This window comes from Sinocyclocheilus rhinocerous, unplaced genomic scaffold (genome assembly GCF_001515625.1).
Source record: "Sinocyclocheilus rhinocerous isolate Xijiao unplaced genomic scaffold, SAMN03320098_v1.1 scaffold4099, whole genome shotgun sequence".
NCBI classification, from domain to species: Eukaryota; Metazoa; Chordata; class Actinopteri; order Cypriniformes; family Cyprinidae; genus Sinocyclocheilus; species Sinocyclocheilus rhinocerous.
The window spans coordinates 193,661-215,760 of NW_015646394.1; the positions used below are offsets into that span (position 1 = coordinate 193,661).

Genomic DNA, 22,100 nt, shown 5'->3' on the forward strand with positions numbered 1-22,100 from the left:
TATATATATTAGTATTATATTTACTTATTTTATTAGCCAAAGTAATACCACTTACCACTACCATCTAGTAGCCATAATTATCAAAGCAAGTAATTAAACAAAATGTTAGAAAGATTTTGGAAGCGTCATTGATTGTTTATAGATTCTAATAATGTATTTTGATTTTACATTTCAAAACCAGCAAGCTGTATCACTCCGCTTTTTCTACATTCAGTCTGAGGTGTCTTATGAAGCAGATCTGTAGTCTACCTCATTCCAGCAACTACATTGTTTCTGAGCCAGACCATCTCCATAGAGCTCATTGACATGGAAACACACTCCTGTCTGTCCCACGTCGAGCTGTGGTCTCTCTACAGCCCAGTCAGAACAGCAGGAGATGTATTTACTCTTCACCTTCAATATTTATTTTGTGCATGTAAGTGTGGGTGTATGTGTACATGTATATTTTGTTGACATTATTTATAACCTTGACCCTACATGCCATAAAATTGATTTCAATGTTTGGATGCATGAGAGCTCATACCGTTGCCATCCATCTCTCTCCATTTCAAGTTGTGCTTGTAACTGTTGTCTGACCCAGTGTGGAGCAAAGCCCCTTAGTAAGAATCAATGCAAGGACTTGGCAGGAGGTAATGGCTGTGAGACAACCCTGGGGGGGAAACATGCTCTGCTTTCCCCCGCAGGCCAGCTCCCTGCCCTCCGGCTGCACGCAAATCAGTGCAGCCCACCGGAGACATGCTTGTAGCTAAACTAGCTCATTCCAGCCTGAGGTTCCCTTGTTACAAAGTGTATCTAAACAGGATTGTGCTTTCGTGTTTGTGATGCCTTTTTGAATGTTAGATGGCTCGAGTTATACAGACAGAAAAACAATGCAATATAAAATGTCATGTGCTTGAGATATATTGAATCCATCAAAACATTTTTAAATCGATTCTGTTAACATTACCATTATGAGTTCTATTAGCATTAACACTATTACCAACATTATCGCCAATTTATTCCTTATTATACTTCCACTTCCTGAAATCAAAAGCTTTATTGCAGCTGACGCATCACTTAAGTCTATCAGGGGATCAAACAACAAGCATGTGTGACTTTATTTCTTCCTTGGAATGCAAAAGGAGAATTAATCTGGTTATTTTCCATGCAGTTAGAACCCATGGAGACTGAGGCTTTCAAGCTTTTAAAGACACAAAATTACCATAATACTATCATAAGAGTTTTCTGAATCCTGAATTCTGAATGATAGACAACTATACGTGGATATTTACTGGGAATATTCCTCTTCATTGAGCACATGTATCATTGTGCCAGTGAACTGGAGAGCAAGATCAGTCTGATTCATGAACAAATCATTCAGACCGGTTTTGGGATCTTCTTACTCAAAAGAACAGTTTGTCCTTTTTAAATCTTGAAAGCCTCAGTTTCAATTCAAAGTAATTGTGTGGAAAAGATTAACCAGTACAATTCTTCAGAATTTCCTCTTTTGTGTTCCACAGAAGACAGTGAGTCATACAGGTTTGAAAGGACATGAGGGTGAGTAAATGATGACAGAATTTTCATTTTGGGGTGAATAATTTGTTTAAGCAATTAATATTTTCTGTATGATTGTGCATTTTCATTTACCTCTTAGCTCCTGCAAAGTTGAAGTAGTTTTGTCCGCCCCCTTTTTTTTTTTTTCCTGAAGGTCTCTTTAAAGTGAAGTATGAGTTGTTGTGGATGTAAAGGTGAGAGCCCAGGTTCCTGTGAGCTCCTTTGCCATGTTGGACACATTGATGTCTGCAAGACAAGAAATTCTACCAGGTGCTGAGAAATCAAAGTTGTATTGCCTTAAGGTTTTGTTCCAACAAAGGTCATACAGGAAGTATCACACCAGAAAGAATAAAACCGAATGCAGAAGACTGTGTAGACCGTTACGCTTTGTGCAAGTCATTGAGCAAGCACTTCCATACTAAACATACTGTATTTGAAAATTGAATATGCCTGTTTTCTATATGTATTAGGATGACTGTGTTCCAATGATAATATTATAATTTAATTTGGAACACCATCATCCTACTACATTCTTCTTAAGCTGATGTACCAGTAAGCACTCAGTACTATATGGAACACTGACTGGACCCACAAAGCATTGCTCTCAACATTCCTTTTTTTCTTCTTCTTTTTTTTTAATAGCATACAGTCAAGTAATGCAGTAGGAGTTGACTACAAAAAGATAAAGTACCTTTTAACTGGTGTCCAGTGATTTTATTGTAAAATAAAGCTAAATAAAATATAAAATAAAGTAAAATATACACACTTAAAACAAACTTAAAAATGAAAAATGTTGCAGCTAACTGAAATAAGTTGAAGTACTAAAATTACTACATGTGAAACTAAAACCGAAATAAAAATAAAAATAAAAATAAAATAAAGGTTAGAAATAAATGATTACAAAAATGTTAAACAAAAGACTAATAGAAATGAAAAAAGCACATAACACAATTACTGAAACTTAATCTAAAAATAAAGACAGAAAATATAAAAATAAAAGCTATTCAAATATTATCAAATACTATTATGGTATATAAATAATACTAAAATAACGAATTAAAAATATTGTGATTGTAACTTTTTAAAGAGCTATTATGTGTTATAGACTAACATATGACCAACATAACAGTGTCGACTAACATATGCTCTGTAAAAAATGTGCTAATAGGGCACAATGTACTGTATATAAAGGATTTTTCTATATTTTTTAACAGGTTGCATAACAGATTGCATTTTTGCACTTACTGTATGTATATAATGCTCTGCATACTGTACATAGTTTGCTTGTACTATATCTGAGCTTACAAAAAAATACATTATATATATATATAATTGTATAACATAATATGTGTGTGTGTGTGTGTGTGTGTTAAATTTATTAGTTTTTAGCCCCTTATATTAGTTTAGCCCCTTCCACAGGACAAATACAATTCTCTGGCATCTGCATAGCTGCTTTGACACCAAGGACTGTTGTTTTATAAACCAATTTCACACTTGCAGTATTATTTTCCAGTAGATTCTCGATTCCCAGCCCTTCTCACAACTCTTTGTGTTAACGGTTTAGTTTATACAAGCATCACACACATATGTTTAAAGGGGTCCTATTATGCTCTTTTACAAAGTCTTGATTTTGTTTTGGGGGTGTACTAGAACAGGCTCTCATACTAGGTTGTTCGAAAAACACATTATTTTCACATTGAAAAGTGATTTCTGTTAAATAAAATATCGCCTTTTGAAGTGGACTTTGAGCTTTGTAACTTTGCTGATCTTTTTTTATGCTCAAACAGCAACATTACAGACTAACTAAAGTTGAAAAAGTGAAAAAGCATAAAAGGACCCCTTTAAGATGCAGAGTGAGGCAGAGCTATTTGCTCCACTGACTCCGTGACCTTACTCTCTCAAGGGGAAAGCCGGCACCCAGACGACCCTTCAACATGCATTTGGGAATCAACTTATCATTTTGAGCACTCGTTTAGTTTCCCTGGTGTGTGCTTCACGGTGTTTATTGCACTGAATGGTAGGCCGTTAGAGAGCACAAACACAGAGATGTTTGAGCAATGGCCCGTGACTTTCCACAGAGGTTTTTCTTTAAATCATTTTGAATTTAAAAGTGTACTTTCTACATTTTTGAAACCCTCCAGCCTCATGGAGAACATCGATGCAGAGGCAATTTCGTAGATATGCCACCTGTGTTTCCGAGTTAAAAAGGTGTGATTGCTTAACGCGGTTCTGGTGGATATTTGACATCACAGAGTTGTATCCAACAAACATTTCATAAACATAAACAAACACAGCCCTGCTGTTGATGTTTACTTCATTATTGACATTTGAGAACGGTACTGATGGAGTCCCGGAGTGTCTCTGTCATCTTCTGTCTCTGAATACAGCCTCCTCCAGTCACTCACAGCTAGGACGCATCGGGGCATTTGATTGGCTGTGAAGTTTTACAAAGAATTGAAGAGCGAGAGAGAGGCCTCTTCTGTAATCTCACTTACAGCTGCTCTGTTTATAGTCCAAAACTCTGAAGAGAATTAGCAGTTTTGAGTCATGGGTTCTCTTGGGAGCTTCGAATGGGTTTTTGGAGAAGCTGTTTTCTGTTTAGGAGTAAAATAAGGTCTGTTAACATTACTTGAAGAGACTTCTACATTTTGTTCTACAACAAATTTTGAAGCCACTGTGTTTTTAGACAGTTAGCAAAAGTTTAGACTGTGACTACCTTAAAGATGTTCTTAACGAATAGGACAAATGTTGTAGTCATTATTTAGCAACTTCTGTTTTTACTGCTCAGCAGTCTTTTTAAAGGAATAGTTAAGCCAAAAGTCTTTCATCACGCATTCAACCCTCATGTTGTTCCAAATCTGTACTCGACTTGCTTTCTTCTGTGGAACATAAAAGAAGTTGTGTTGTTTTGTCCATACGGTCAAATTCAGTGGGGTCCAGTGTTGTTTTTATTGTATGGACAATGAAATATTCTTCAAAGTATCTTCTTTTATGTTCCACAGATGAAAGAAAGTCATACAGGTTTGGATCAACATGACGGTGAGTTTTAATTTTTGGATGAGCTATAACGTAGTGTCTTACTTAAGTGTTAAATCCAAAACTTCTAAAAATCCATTTAAATTTAACACACAAGATGTAATGGTCTGTGTCGACGAACACGCGCGCACACACACGAAGATGAAGGCTTACAGTCTTTAATAAGTCCACACAGGTTAATCCAGAACAGGAAGGCTGGTGACACATCAATGTTAACTTAAGACCCGACAAACTCAAACTGCACAGACACCAATTTAAATAGACAGACCAAACAAGGATAATTAATAAGACACAGCTGAACCTAATGAAATCAAATCAATAACCATGACAACGGAAAAGAAAGCAAACTGAGAGAGTCCAAACTAACAGAACTGTGACAACAGAAACTTTTTGTCATTTCAATCACTTCAAAATAGCATCATTGGGTTAACATTTATATGAAAGGATAAGGGAAATTTTATATTTTAAATAGTTTTGCCTTCACGAGTTGATTTTAAGTAGTCCTGCAGTCTTATAATTGAATTTTTAAAAGTATGAATATTCCATGTAATAATTATTGTGAGCTTAAAATATGAGTTTAAAATAGATGATGTATAGTTTGTCAAGCCACAGAACTATTTCATGGCAGCTAGCCATACGCTTCATAAACAATGTAGGACATTCATTTTTCTCTGCTTTATCTTCATATCTATTTGTGCTAGTTTGCTAAATGTTAAATACTTCTGGCTAAATGTTGCGAGCTGACATTTGGAGAAACAGGTTGCGTGGAGAAAATTCTCTGAAAGAAACGGAGACTGGAGTTGGAGGTAATGATGTGTGAAAACATCATGCATCTGACTGAGTGCATTATTGAGAGACATTAAATCATGTCTCCAGAAGTGCCTGTTTAATATGTATAAGGCAAAGCTCCTTCTCACTGCGTGAACGTGAGGAACAGAGAGGCTCAGTGTAAATGCAATAAATGAATACGTTTTGCAAGGGTGGCTTCGTTCACACAGTGAAAACATACACTACACATTCCTCGTGGTTTGTAACAGAAGTTTGCTTTGTGTGCTCAGGGAAGGTCTTGCATCTGGAAGTAAAAACGTGATGCTCATCTCGTCTCATAGGGGCCGGTCTTGTCTATGATTTAAAGCCTTTTTATTCATATTTAATATGTATGCCGGCTCGTGTGCTTACCTCAGCACCCACATCTGGAGTTCTTCACAGCATCATGGGAACAGACCGGGGGGCTACATGTACACCATTTGATTTCAGTCTCACAGCTCATGATGAGAAGAAACGTGAAGACATCACACAGTCTCTTACTCTTTCTCCCAAACTCTTCCTCCTCGCATTTCATTTTAATGAATAAAAAAAAATGGTACCTTTTAAAATAGCTCCTTTACATCAAGAGTTAAATGACATGATGCACATTTCATCAAACATTAAGAAAATTAAATAGAAAAATAAGGGGGCCAGCAATGTGAAACACTGATGAAAAGCTAGTGCAGTCCATTCTAGTGTGTACTACGTTCTCTGCTCACATGGAGACTCAGTCCAGTGGGCTATTTTACTTAAGATAATTAAGGAAGATTAACGTAAAGTCATTTTTTTTCATATTGTGATTTACATCCGAGTGAAACGGATTATAGAAAAATGAAAAATGTAGAGCAGGTGCTTGGTTCTGTCCATCAGTTGTTGATTAGATGGAGGCAGATCTGAATTTGAGCTTACAGTCGATTGTAAGAAAGGGACGGGAGTAAAGCTGAGGAAATGGAGAAGTTCACCAGAGAGAAGTCTGTCATTTAACCAAAAGATTGAGTAACATGGTAAAAAAAAAAAGGGTCACAAAAAGATCTGTAACATGCATTTCTAAAACATACAAATTTCCATTTCATTTTAATATTAAATGAGGTGTTTCTTTAGGCCAAAATTTTGATCAGTACACTCATATTCCACCTGTCTTTGAAATATTGTCTTAATCTGGTAATGGTTGTCAGGTTGAACAGTAATTGAGTGGGACATTTTCCCCGATGTTGAGATTAAAGTTTGACTTAAATACATTTTTCAGTGGCTAAATCGTGAACATATGGTCCAATCCTTCATTTCAGGTTGTTTGTGTTCCACATGATTCATTTGTGGTGTCAGACAGAGAACTAGTGGGATTATTTGCTGAAGTATGGAAGAGATGGATGATTAATATAACAGGCTCTGAATGCTAATCATAGCACATACTCCAAGCACAATGATTCATAGTTACCAGTGATAGTGCTTTTCTTGCTGCCTTCACGCATTAAACAGTGTGTAAATTAAAGGACTCAAGTATGTGTTATCCTATAATTGCTTATCATGCTGATTTATTTCATTTTACTGGAAACCGAGTCTTCAATTTGAAGTAATATTTAAATAATGCATGTGGGACGGTATTATGTTGTTTTTCTTCCAGAGACAAGGAAGATCTCAACATGTAGGCGAATTTGTGTTTGTGGATGTGTGTGTGTGTAGCCTGCGGGGTGTTTCTGGGGGCAGGAGTTGGCAGTGTTAGTGCCGGTGGTCTGGTGTGTGTGTGTGTGTGTGTGTTTACGGCTGTGGCCTGAGGAACGGTGTTTGGCACTGCTGTCAGTCACAGCTCTGGTGTGATAGCCAGCATTGATCGCTAGTTCTTCTCTGAGCTGGTATGTTATCATGGTATCTTCAAAGATGTTAAACTGAGCTCCATCTGTCTGTAGAATTGGCAAGAAGCACTTTTTTCTCCCCCGAGAAACTTACATTTTATCTAGAATGATAAAACTGCAACACACACACATTTTAAAAAGTTATGCGCATCCACATAAACTCCTACACTGGACAGTCACTCATTCCACCCTTCCTCCTGATGGATTCCTGTCGTAGATCCAAATACATAAGATGTGGGTTGTGAAGGCGGTTTATGCGATTCAGTTTCTCAGAAGGAAGCCAGCACTAATGTCAAGTTGGACGTATGAAGTTTCAGAGAGTAGGTTGTTTAAGGCGTTGCTCTGCGTTCATTAAGCTGTCCCTCTGTTCCACTTCTGCCACTAAATGAAATGGCGCCGGCAGGTTGATCCGAAGCCTTATACCGTCGATATTCATCTTCATATTCAGTTAGTGTTCATGCTTTTTCTTAAATTAGAATTTCTGTGTCTTCAAGTGCAATAGAGGGAAACTCCTCTAGCTGTGATTTCATCAGAAATCCAGAGCGCCGATGACGAATCCACACACAAACAGCGTCCCAGCAGGGGCTGCAATGTGATTTTCTCCTGTTTGAGCTCAACTTTATAAATCTTTTTACATTTTAAAACTAGATTCGGCATTTAAATGTGAATTTTAGGGGTTGTTTTTCCTCCTATGATTGCGTTTGTGCTTTTATGGTGCATGTGAAATGCAATAAGATAACACATGTTCATTTATGCCGATCTCTAGGGAAGCTGCCTAACCTTCCAGTGTTGTGACACAATCTAATCTGTGTGTGGTAATACCAGTGGATGTGTCCTAATGGGACCATTCTCCCACCAGATTAATGAAGCAGTCAGATGTGGAATATGAACATTTTTTCATTAGTTTCTCAGCACAAACAGGATGAGAAATGGAACAGAAACTGGATTTAGTGTTGCCCTACATAGAATACTGAACCAACACACAACCAGATATAAAACGCATACTGTTTGCACATGCTTTCAACACAGAAAACAGATTGCCACAGTCAGAGCAGTGGTGAGTGTACATGCTGATATATTAGCTCTGTTCAAATCCAAACCTGGTGAGCTCCCTACCAAGACAGCATTTTAAGGCATCATGCTGTTTCAGCATTATTATTCTGCCTTCAAAGACATCTTCTTTTGGCCAAATTTGAAGGCAGCTGCACCTGCAGCGTGTGTGCCCTTACCAGAGAACCCCACAATGCATTGCAGTGAGCTCAAATATACTTATTTTTCATTTAATACTGCACAATAATACTCATAAAATTGCTCCATCTCAGTTTCAGTATTTGTGTTAGTTTTGTGCTAATCAGCATATCATACTGTTTGCATAAATAACAATTTCTATAGTAATAAAACTGAAAGCGTGTGAGAGATTTTTTGAAGTTTAAAAAAGTATATTTTACAAGAAAATAAAATTTCAGTCTTCCTACTACTAAAATCTTATGTGTAATTCAATTTGTTACTTACCGATTCTTTTTAAATATTTCTCAAATTTACTTGAAATTTCTGAGTGAAAATTGTATATGTGAGTATGTGTTTGTGATTTCCATATAGTTCGAATATTAAATGTATATAATTAAAAAGTCCTTTTATTTAGCAAGAACACGTTATAGGGACACATTAAATTGATCAAAAGTGATAGTATTTACGATGTTACAAATTTCTTTTCTCTGATGATGTGATCAGTAAGTTGTGGCAACTTATGTTTTTACATTCTTAACTCATCAAAAATCATTTTAACTTTTTAAATAAGTTATATGAAATTCAACTTGATTTAAGTCTGTTTAATGTGATTTAAGTTTAAAGTTCTTTTGAACTTCATATTCATCAAAGAATCTTGAAAAAAATATATATCACGATTTTCACAAAAATATTAAACAGCACAACTGTTTTCAACCTTGATAATAATAAATGTTGAAATGAGATGTTATTTTCCAGTACCTTCATTTATAGTAGCCTATCATTACACAAGAAAGTACAGAATAATATAAGCTAGCTAAGACTTAATATGACACATGGTTAGGTTTAGGATTAGGTCCAGTGTCAATACCTTATAGTAATGACATAGTACATGCATGTAGAACAGGACTGTAAGATAAAATGTTACCGAAATATTTCTTAAGCAGCAAACCAGCACATTAAAATTAATTCTGAAGGATCATGTGACAATCAAGACACTGACTCTGTTGATGTTTAACTGGGTTTTATCATGAAACATTCAAGCGTATATGCACACAACTAATTAGTTAACCTAACATTCTTTAACACACTGACAAACATGCTATTTGTCCAAGGCCTTTATAGTTATCGAAGCTTCATCTGCTGAGCATTACTTTCTGTTAGCCTACTTCTCACTGTGTTACTCGCTTCCCCCAGTAATCAGCCATGACTGGATCCAGCCAGCCAGTCTTACAGGAATATGTGTCACCAGACCCGAGGCGGTAGTCAGCGCAAAGCTTCCTCCTCCAGACACATCCTTACCTTCAGGATTATGCATGTGAAACAGAAGGAGAAGACTGCACTGTGTTTTGTGTTTCAGTCATCAGATTTTAAACAGCTTCCTCTTATCTTAGTTGCTCTAGCAAGTACTCCACAGTGCTTCCTTGCATTATCTTTTGTATTAATGCATTTGATGTCGAGATGCATGCTATTAACTTGAAAGCAAATCAAAGGGTTATAATTAACAAACAATCAATATTAGCTTCCTTCCCTCTCTCTCTTTCTCTCATTCGCTCTTGTACCCAGTTCTGTTGAAACTCTTTCTCATTAATACAGTGCTGTCCCAGTGGCCCTTGTTAAAGTGCTAAGTGTCTTTTACATAAATGGGTCCTGGCAGTGACGGATCAATGCTCTCCCACACCTGTCTTACCCAGTGGGCACCAGTCATCCTGCCCGCTGATGGCTCTCACTATGCCTGTAATTGACAGCATCTGAATTGTCATGGGGAAGCGCTGTCTCTATGTCCCATGGATGGATCTCTGCTGTCCATCTTCATTAGGAGCACAGTCTTCCAGCATGCACCACAATCTCCATCCAGGGCACAGAGGATGTATCAGCCTCTCTCTTTCCCACACACATTCTCCGTTTCTCCTTTCACGAGACCCTGTAGCTTCATGTTCTCGTAGTCTCCTCGGTCTGCTTTGAACCTCCTTGTCCATCCCGCTCTACCCCACTAAACTAAACTAGTTCACCTGTCCAGATGTGAACAGCAGGTGTTTCATATCTCCAGGAAACCTCCTGCTCTCAGAGGAGAAGCGCCTTATTCACAGGCTGCATGGTGACACTTTCTGTGCCTAATTTCACTGCTACATGATGTGATCTACAATGGTGGTTCTCTCTGGTATGGAGTTTCATTGCCTGCATAGTCTTCTGCAGTGTGGGATGTAGTGTTGATCAGTGTCTTGTGCACCACGATTTTATTCCAAGTGCTAAAAGGAGAGCAGCAAGAAAATGAAGCCATCATCAAAAGGCGAGATATGATTTTGTTTGGCCTCCAAGTAGCATCTAGATGCTCAATTTCATGAAAGGAAGCAGCTTTTAAAGTGGCCAGCTTCTGACTCTGTAACAACAAGCGCCTCTAGGCAGATGGAAGAGGTTTTAAGATCAAATGCATTTATTTAGTAGCAATTTGTTTGAATCAAACTGCAAAGTGGTCATATTAACACCTGTGGGTGAGTGTGTGTGTGTGTGTGTGTATGCAGTATGTATGTACAGTATATGTGTGTGTGAGAGAGTTTTTTCATGTTTTAAAAAAAAGACTCCTCTGTTCATCATGACTGATCAGAAAAACAGTAATTTTTTGAAATATTATTACCATTTAAATAATTTAAAAATGTCATTAGTTTTCAATAATAGCAAAGCTGAATTTTCATTAGTTTTCAGTAATATGTACAGTAGAGTACATATGTGATCCTAGACCACAAAACCAGTCATAAGGGTCAATTTTTAAAAATTGAGATGTATACATCATCTGAAAGCTGAATAAATAAGCTTTCCATTGAAGCATGGTTGTTAGGATAGGACAATATTTGGCCAAGATACAACTATTTAAAAATCTGGAATCTGAGGGTGCAAAAAAATCGAAATATTGAGAAAATCGCCTATAAAGTTGTCCAAATGAAGTTCTTAGCAATGCATATTACTAATCAAAAATTAAGTTTAGATATATTAGCGGTAATTTTTGGCTTAAAAGAAAAATCTATAATTTTGACCCATACAATGTTTTTTTTGGCTATTGCTACAAATATACCCCAGCGACTTAAGACTGGTTTTGTGGTCCAGGGTCACATATTAAAATTTGTCATTTGCCCTGTATCTGTGTTTATTTTACATGCTGCTCCCTTAGGTTCCTTCAGATGTCCAACAATAGTCAAGAGGCTGATGGAAGTCTTACAGCACCACAGTTCATCTTATTTACATGAATATTGATATCCTTCAATATATAGCATTATAATGCTCAGTCGTTAATCTTGCTTTTAGAGCTATTTCAGTTAGTTGGCTGTACTACTTGGATGTTCTGGTTTGATTAAAAGTGATACTTGGCCTGACAAATCTGAGAAGCACTGATCTACAGTATTCTCCAGACCGTATCCCAGGAGCCTTTATGTAGAGCACCTTATATTTCTCCCAGAGCCCACAAGCTCTTTGCTCCTAATTCAATCACTAGAGTTTTGTGTGTTCCCTTATTTTCCATCCCAGTGCCCAGGCAATAGACCTTACTCCATGACATTCACTGACACAATGGAAGATTGATGAAGCACATTTGTTTCTGAAGCATTCATATCCAAAACCATTTCATACGGGTTTGGTAATTAATTAGATCTGAAGTGATGCTCAAGGTCAAAATATAGGACACTGTCTCCCACCTGATTCACAGAGAACCCCTTCAGTACACACAAACTCACACCCACCTGCACTCTGGCTCTGTTCTAAAACCTCATGAACTGCCTACACAGATAGCATTTTAAGCAGCATAGGTTCATTGAGAAACCTGCATCTACCTACATTTTTGCAAAACTCCAAAAATGTACCTATGCATACAATTCACTACAGTTTCCAGCTAAATTGAACATCCTTTTTTTTCTTTTTTTTTTCTTTATTAGAGTATTAGAGTATTGCATTTTTAACTTGGCAACAAAGCCCCAAAATCTTTTGAAATGAATTATTTGTATTCTATGCAACTTAAATGAGTTGTGCTATTTGTATGATGCTTAATGGGAAAGTTCACCCAAAAATGAAAATTCTGTCATTAATTACTCACCCTCATGTCTTTCCAAACCCGTAAGACCTTCGTTCATCTTCGGAACACAAATTAAGATATTTTTGTTGAAATCCAAGAGCTTTCTGACCCTCTATAGACAGCAATGTAACTGACACGTTCAAGGCCCAGACAGATAGTAAGGACCTCATCAAAATAGTCCATGTGTCATCAGTGGTTCAACTGTAATTTTATGAAGCTACGAGAATACTTTTTGTGCATAAAGAAAACAAAAATAACTTTATTCAACAATTTCTTCTCTTCCGTGTCAGTCGACGCATGTTCACAAGAGTACCACAACACATGACAGTTAGACAGCAAGGCATCTCTCTAAACATGTTTGGAAATTTTAACTGATGGTGCTTCAAATGTCATTTTGCATATTTTGAAAAAAAATATTTTCACTCATATGCATTTTTTGGACCACTTGTAAACACTTTTAAATATATGTACTTGGTTATCACAAGTGCTTCTTCAAGCTGTCTGTAATAATAACTCCTCTTCAGTAACTCTCCCCTGCCTGTATCCATAAAAACACTTCATATCATTTTTAATCAAAGTCTATGAGGATGTCACTCATCTTTTTCAAAAACATGTCCTCACTCACTGAGCTCCCTAGCTAATGTTACTTGACTTCTTCACTCTTCAGTTCCTGTAATGTTTTCATTCCTTTTTACTTTTTGCACGAGTTGTTTTTGCTGATTATCATACATATGAGGCTCTGAGTGCAAAACGACAGAAAGGCCTGTGAGTAAAATGACTAGAGCATTAAACAGATACTATTCAGCCACATTCCTCGCCAGAAGAAAACATTGGATTTAGTTGAATCTCTTGGTGCATATAAACACATGCTATCTATGCCCACTCTAGCAGACCTCAAGGTACTTACTGTATGCTTTCTGATAGCACACAGCAATCCCAGAGTTCCCTGATAACCACACAGAGCTGTTTTTGCTGCATCACAGACCAGAACCCGCACATATGTCGTAAGGTAAGGGAGGGGGGACACGTCTCAACGGAAGTTGGAAAATGAAAGCAGGGAGGAGGCACAGGACACACAGGGCTCATCTGTGGACTCCCTGCCCGAGCACAGATCCACATAATTACAATATAGCCTTAATTGCATTGTAGAAGACTGCTGGAAATCCTTCTGTAACACAAAGGAATCGGAGATGTATCGGCCTCATTAGCATAGATATTAGGCTCCCATTATGTTTTTGTAGCAGACGGAGGGCAGCAGTGCTCAAGCCCCATTCTTCACTGTGCAAGGCGGATCTGCTTAAACTGCTCTCCTGAGGGAACACAGCCTCCCACCCCTCAAAAAAAAACACACAATCTGTTTCACTGGGATTAAGCACATTTCAGAACGTTAATATGACACATTTCAGGCTCTGCTGCTTGGATTAACCGTTAGAAGAGCTCATGGAAGAGCAGTCAAGTTTGGAGCTCTAAGCCGGCCTTCAATGTGCTTGGGTTAGTGCTGCGTAAAAAAAGAAACATGTTTTTTGATGTGTTTTCAACTGAAAGTCACTTACTCCACTCCACAGTCCATAATTTCACTTTTTCTCTCATTTTGGCAATTCTATGTTCGGTTATCTAACTTATCTCTGTTCAAAGTGAACAGCTCTTCAGCCATTTTGCGATTCACCGATTACCTCTTAATATTACTGCACTGTTTGCTCACTCCCTGATTCTCTTTTTCCCCCTTTTTAAAGTATGTTGTGCTTTTTTCCCCTTCTCTCAGTTCTTCTATCCCTTTCAGGCACTCCTCTGTCTGCTCTTTCCATCTCTGATGATTATCCACCTCCACTTGTCATTGCTCCACTTAAAGCCACTTTCATCTGCAAGGCAGTAAATGGATCTCCTCTTCCCCCTTTAAAAAAAGAGAGCGCTCCAAAAAGTCTTTTATGTTTACAGGTACACCTCAACCATTTCTCAGTCTCCACTCGTGCTCGGGCAAATAGACGTGCTTATGGAACTCATAAATATGCATGAACTGGGATATTATTATGTTGTAAGTGATTGACAGTGATAAGGACTCTTCATCTGTCAGTGGGGGTTGAAATTAGCAGCTACCGATTAACTGTTCTTCCCTAATGACTGCTTGTGTTTTTGTGTCGTCAACAGAACTCTTGAAAGATCGTTGTTTAAATAATGGAATAAGAAATACTTAGTGGCATAGATCCCATTCTCATCACAGGTCACATAAATGTTAGTTTTAGTCTTTTTTTTCCTGTTAAATCATATAGTCTTAAAGGGGTGGTTGATTGCGGTTTCACTTTTTTAACATTAGTTAGTGTGTAATGTTGCTGTTTGAGCATGAACAATATCTGCAAAGTTACGAAGCTGAAAGTTCATTGCAAAAAGAGTCTTTTAAAATTCTGGCAGTTTAATGCCTACAAAAACGGCTGGTAGGGACTACAACAAGTTACTTCTCGGGTTCGTGACATTACAAACCCAGATAAACCCCGCCCTCGGGAATAGGCAACAAAGGGGGCGAGGCCATGCTGCGCTGCTTTAGAGAAGAGCACCCCATAAACACAATCAAGCCTAGAAAAAAACCAGTGAACCCTTTAAGGCCAATTCACACTGCACCAAGGAGGACAATCATCAGATTACAGTATGTCACTTCCCAGACTTTCACGACTCTACAAGTGCTGATTCAGCATGTTCAATCAGCCAAAACGAGCTCCGACAGATGCCAAAAGACACAGACAAGGGTAAAACACTGATCTGACAAAACCGAATAAAGTGTCTGCTACCATCTGTTGGTGTGGTGTGAATCACCCTTTACTGTATTTTACTAGAGCCAAGCCACTTTCTCCATTAGATGTGCATCATGTCTTTGGTCCACTGTGAATCAGTAATCAACATTCGAGCATGTGCTATGTTGTTTCCTATGATTGGGATTCTAGTGTAAATACATTTTGAATGCCGTTACTGACCTTACTCAACAGCTGCTGTTTGCTTTTGAGTCTAATACATTTTTTACCTGCTCTATCTTTCAATAATAGCCTTTTTGCAAATCCTCCATTACGTTTGGCATTCAGAGAAGAATCTATACTGTTGAGATCAGACTAAAATGATCAGGACGTTGTTAAAAATACATTTAAGACTGATGTGGAAGGTGCTACACCCAGTCAGGAACAGCATAAGATTTGTTAAAATTACATATGTGACCCTGGACCACAAAACCAGTCATAAGTAGCACGGGTATATTTGTAGCAATAGCCAACAATACATTGTATGGGTCAAAATTATCGATTTTTCTTTTATGCCAAAAATCATTAGTATATTAAGAAAAGATCATGTTCCATGAAGATATTTTGTACATTTCCTATCATAAGTATATCAAAACTTAATTTTTGATTAATAATATCATGACTGGTTTTGTGGTCCGGAGTCACTTTTTTTTTCTCATTAATTTCTCCTCTTTCCTTTCTATCTCATGTGGATGTCACTGGAATAAATGTTTTCTTAATGTAATAATTAAATGGTTTGTGTTTCTTGATGGGAAGGCTGCATTATCTTTGGAGATTGTGTCATCAATAAATAAACCAAATAAAAGCATCTTTATCTCGGCAGCGCAGCGTGTTGGTAATTAACTGGGGCTAACAAATTGGACACACGCAGGAGGAGGGAACGCTGTCTTCTTAGAAAAGTTCTGGCAGTGTCAGAAATTTAGTGTGGCATTCGTGCTGCGCGACTGCTCCTACAAGCTGTACATTCTGACTTTTACCCAAGATCTCACTGGGAACCTATTGTTCAGGCTTTAGTTTCAGTAAATGCTCTTTTTGGCAAGAACATTTTGTTTGCTCAGTTATAGTATGTTTTGATAGCACAAACTTTTTTTTATTCCTCATGATATGGCCACTTTAAAACCTCCAGTGCATGTGGATGTCACTGGAATAAATGTTTTCTTAATGTAATAAATAAATGGTTTGTGTTTCTTGATGGGAAGGCTGCATTATCTTTGGAGATTGTGTCATCAATAAATAAACCAAATAAAAGCATCTTTATCTCGGCAGCGCAGCGTGTTGGTAATTAACTGGGGCTAACAAATTGGACACACGCAGGAGGAGGGAACGCTGTCTTCTTAGAAAATCACAAATGCACTCTAAACATTTTCTCTGTTTGCTTTTTTCCGCTGCCAACCTCCCCCTCCACACCTCCTCGCCCTCCATCTGAGAGCCGTCACAAACTGCCTCTAATCAAGCTCTGAGCTGTTTAAAGTGTGCTGCTTGATTTGCTTCATTTTTGCAGTCTCTCTTACTCTCCCATCTTTCTTTTCCCTCTCTCGCTTTTCATACATTTATTGATTTTCCTAATTCGATTATACAACAAAAATGTAATGGCTTGCAGTTTTGTCAAGAACAAATATCTTGTTTAATTAAATTGTTTAATCGTGCCTGGTGGAGTCAAAGATGATTCTGTCAGAATTTAATTGGCCGCCTTCCTTCATTAGGACACATGGAGGAGACCCTCCGAAGGATTCAGACCTAGTAAGGGTAACCCTAAATGCAAGTGAATGATGGAAAACCCATGCAAGAGTATTCATATCTATGGCTAATATGAGTGGGGAGATAATCTTATCTGTTGCAACTCTCGGGAGCTAATGAAAGGATAGCTGCTCCTGTAGGACAGAAAGTACAAAGACCAATGGACCTCATTTCCGTCTTGTCAGAGGCTACCTGCTCTGCTCACTTTCTTTATTAGAAAATTGAATGGGGGAAGAGAGAGAGTGGAGCATCAGTCCTCCGCTCCAAGTCCACTTATGCATCATGCTGAAAGAAAAGCATTGACCAGGAGTGAGCTTGAAACAGAGAAGGCAAATGTTTCCAATCATATTCGCTGTATTGCTTTTCTGTTGCCCAGGAGACTAAACTGTGTCTCAACTGTGAGCTGCCATGCATAACTTTTCTCTGATTTCAAAGCCTCTGTGAATAACCTTATGTAAATCTGAGCAATATTGTATGATTGTATTTAAGTGTGCAGCAGTGCTAGAGTCAAACAACAATATTAGGTGCTTTAAAAATGGCACCGTATTTGTAAACATGATTTTCTGAATATCATGTAACGCTGAATGCACCTGTTATCGGTGATGTGATCAGCCACAATCAAATTCAGTAAAGAAAACTTGTAAAAGATTCAACTCGCAGACACAATTTTAAGATTAAAAAAGACATGTCGAGATCATGAAAAAATGTACAGATGAGTGGTATTGTAAATGTTAACCGCATATATCTGCTAAAAGTGAATTTTCAACATTGATGAGTACACTAGTAGCACATAAATGGCTTCAAAGCTAAACTACATGAACTAAAAGCCACATAACTCTAATTTTGATTTCATGGGGTCTTTAATCCCTGACATCTCTTTTTCAGCCTTTGTTTTCTGTCAAAACCGGAGAAATTAGAAAGAAAACTAAGAAATCTCTTGTGTGGAAATCCCATCCATTGGTGGTTCTACCTTAGAGGATTGAAGAGTCATTCTCCTGCGATTAGCTGCTAGCTCTGAAGGGTTCTGTAGAGATTCCCTATGGAATGACTGCCAGCGCTTTGAGAGCGTCTTTAGTGTGCACCCAACCAGTAATGTTTTATGAGGGCACACAAGATGCCATTTTGCATTTACAGGATAAATGCCTGTTAGCAGTGTCAAAAACTGCTAAAGTTTATGTACATTTTTGTCAATTCAAATTAAATTCGGGCCCACTGCAGATTCTGAATGTGCTCTTTATGTTTATCCTGAAAACTGCAGTTCAGTGAAAATACACAACTGTTTTTGAAGTCTCCTATAAGTCACAAAGAATGCACTGAAATGTTATTACAATTTAAAAGAACTGTTTTCTATTTTAATATATTTTAAAATGTAATTTTTTCCTGTGATGGCGAAGCTACATTATCAACAGCCATTACTCCAGATTAGTGAGGATCCGCCTTGCTTTCAAGAGCTTTCTAACATTTTTAACATTTTATTAAAAAGTGACTTTAATTCTCATAGTGATCTTTCTTTTGTTAAGTAACTGTGTTTTTTAAAGAGCTAAATTAGCAGTTAGTTAGCTGGCTTTATGCCAACAAGCAACTGATCTAGTGCAACTACCATCAACAACTGAAGGGACGCAGACACTCATTCTTGTCAGTTTTGTTGGAGTCTTCTGTTTTGAACTGTGGGGAGATATTAACTCTGGCAGCCCTGCAGGAGTGAACAAAGCTCATTTTGCAGTGTGACATTTTAATTTTAGAAGCTCTTGGCCTGATAGCATGTACAATGACAACAGTATGTCAGCAGACGCCGGTATTACTGCAAACACACAGCTGTCACATCAAATACAATTGTGATCATTAATTATTTGTCATAGTTTTCTCTGCATTTATTTTTATTTTTTTTGTGGAGTGGTTTGTGTGTGGATTTTAAGAATATGGTAAATCAAAAACCTAAATTGAGGAACAATTCCTTTGTGGTTTTATTTTTATAAATCTTAAAAAACCTTAGAGAAACAGTGTTAAATCGGTGAGATTTGACATTATACAATTGAGTTGAGGAGCTTTGCTGCAGGGATCGGGCTTCTGGCCTGCTGGTTAGAAGCGTAAGAGTGTTCATGCCACTGTTATTCACGGAGAAGGTCCAGGCTTAGGGATGAATCAGGGGACTTTGCTAGAAGTGCAGAAATGCGTGATGGGGATTACTGGAGCCAAAGTGTCAGTGGAAAATTGGATTTTTAGCAAAGAGCCATTAAAGCAGGAAAAACAGAATGTGAAGTTTCACAGATGCTCATTAATTTGAGGTAATAAAAGATGTAAAAGAAACAATCATATGAAGTCCCAGCAATTTTGTATTTTCTTGGTAAAAGGCACTGCATGTGTGTGTTGAGAAAATGGGAGAATGGGAGGAGTAATGCAGTGGCATATGGTTAATGCGTTTGAAAGTGTGCCTGAACTGTTTGCACATTCTCATGCCAAATAACAGGGCCGCACATGTAGGACATCTGCTCTCTTTACTTTTGAACGCTTCTCAGTTGCACATATCTAATGATCTACATTTGTAAGTATGTGAGACCTTTTATTTGCAGGTGTGAAAGTGTGTCTCCCATCTTCATTGTCTTCCTAAGCTCTTCTGGTACTCATAAATCCACTCATGGTGTGAAATAAGTAACAGCGATTGCCGATCTTGGTCACACCTGATGCACCTGTAGTAATCCAATATGTATGCCCAGGATCCTGCAGCCCTGCTCCCTCAAGAATGTTTCTGACGTCTTATTTCTTCCAGATCTAAAACAAGCGACTCCCTCAGCAACAGTAAATATCCATTCTGGTTAAAGGCCTATTCACATTTGAAAGAAACAGTGGATTCCTATGGATATTATTTCAAAGTGCACTTTTTATGTGTACTTAAGTGCGTTAAGAAACATGAAAGTGTACTTTTAAATGGCCTTTTAATTCATTAATATATTATCTTCAAGGACAGTTTTTTAAAATATACTTTTAAGATTTGAAGTACATTACAAGTGCACATTTAGTCACAAGGGTACTTACAGACAAGAATATCTGTCTTCTTTTAATGTAGGCTATTTGGCCTAAATAGTCTGTAAATCTTGGTATTCATTGTTCTAACGTTTCCCCTTTTTGCTTTCTCCTCCTTTAGTAAGTAAACTGAAGGTGCACAAGTCCAACCAGAGTCTGCAGTTTCTGGAGGACAGTCGGGTGCGTGTCAACTGCTCCATCACCTCTCAAACCAGCCCGGACTCTCAACATGCTGTGTTGTGGTACGCCCGGAAGGCTGAGGCAGGAGAGCCGGATGAGCTGCTGTTGAAGATCGAACACTCTGGAGCGTTCGAGTATGGAGCGTACGCAGAGGAGGAACGTCTCCGCAGCCGTGTGCAGTCAGAGAGGCTCTCTCCTCGCCTCTACGGGCTTACCTTGCACCGTGCCGAGACCAGCGACTCTGGAACATACTACTGCCTTGTGGAGGAGTGGCTCATGGACCCTGATGGACTCTGGTATCGCCTGGCACAAGACTCCTCCGGCTTCACACATGTGGTGGTGAGACAGCCAGGTAAGAATATTTGCTTATCAAATGGATGTATATGTACTTGTATTTAAATGTATATTTATCTTTGTCCCACATTTAGTTTTCAAACTTTTTACTGCATTTTTTTAAAGAAATTAATACTTTTAGTAAGCAAGGATGTATAGTATTAAATTGATCAAATGTGACGTAAAGACGTTTATAATGTTACAAAAAGAATCTATTTCAAATAAATGCATTTTTTTTACTTTGTAGTTATCAAAGAATCCTGAAAAAAATGTATATCATGGTTTCCACAAAAAAATATTAAGAAGTGCAACTGTTTTCAACATTTATAATAAGAAGAAGAAACATTGCTATAAGAAATATTAGAATGATTTCTTCTGAATGATCATGTGACACTGAAGACTGTAATGACTGAAAATTCAGCTATATATATATATATATATATAAGACATTTCCCATTATTAGCCTTCTGTTCCTCCTACAAATAAATGCAGCTTTGGTGAGCATAAAATACTTTTTTCAATAACATTAAAAAATCTTCTAAACTTTTGAACAACATGTATGTTACACATTTGGTGTTTTGTAATTTTTTTTTTTTTTTTTTAAATGTTATAAATTTGTTTCCATTTAGTTTTTAGATTAATGTTTTTTGCTAGAAAATTAGAAAAAAACACTGCATCTTTTTTATTATTTTGACCAGTTGTCATTTTCTGCAAATAAATGCTCTAAATGACAGGATGTTTATTTGGAATTTGGGAGAAATATTGTCAGTAGTTTATAGAATTAAACAAAAATGTTAATTGTACTCAAACGCATACCAATAAATAGTAAAACCAGAGAAATTAATAATTTTTCAGTGGTCTCTTTAAATTTTTTTCCCCAGAGCTGTATATTTATTTTGGTAACAGGGTTGCAGAAATTTCTCAAATAAAATGAACAAAAGAAAACATCTCAGGCCCTCTTGAGATTAACGATCAAAATTTTCTAAAGGTTTTTTGGAAGAATTCTCTGGTCCTTCTTTGTATCTTGTTAATGGAAAGTGCTGGACAGTATTTACAAAGGCACCCAACTAGCCGAGTTGGCCTTTATTCCTATAGCAGACTCCGAAGCCTTTGAGATTCAGTTGTAGGTGTGTGTAGCAGTCCCATGGGCTTACCAGGCCATCTGGCATGAGAGGATCGGAAAGAGCAGCATGAAAACATTCTCCCCCTGAGACCACCGTGGAGCGCAGCCATCCTGAGCTCATGTCTGCCCAAACTGAATCATTCATCAGCATGTGTGTATTTATGAGAGGAAGACATAAAGAGAGACAGGGGCTTTGTACGCGTGACTCCTCAAACGCAAGCGCACAGCATATCAGCCCTTCAGGGAGCCCCCCCACATGGGCCACAGACCTTAGCACTCACAGTGCAGGTGGCGAGGGAGAGTCAGAACCTCATAACGGACACAATCACGACTGCTGGAGCCCAGAGGCTTTACTCATGACGCCCATCTGAGTGCCACACATCTGCTGCTCCTCTCTTCACCCCGCTAGACCCCTG

The 22,100-nt window shown here is 37.8% G+C and overlaps 1 protein-coding gene across 1 annotated transcript in view; it reads left to right on the forward strand.

The window, feature by feature from the left end:
* LOC107707768 (immunoglobulin superfamily member 3-like) overlaps positions 1–22,100 on the forward strand; it is a 146,811-nt gene that overhangs the window by 119,368 nt on the left and 5,343 nt on the right. The window contains exon 7 of the mRNA XM_016511869.1: positions 20,170–20,580. Coding sequence (XP_016367355.1) covers positions 20,170–20,580 — 411 coding nt within the window. The remainder of the gene's footprint in view (positions 1–20,169; positions 20,581–22,100) is intronic.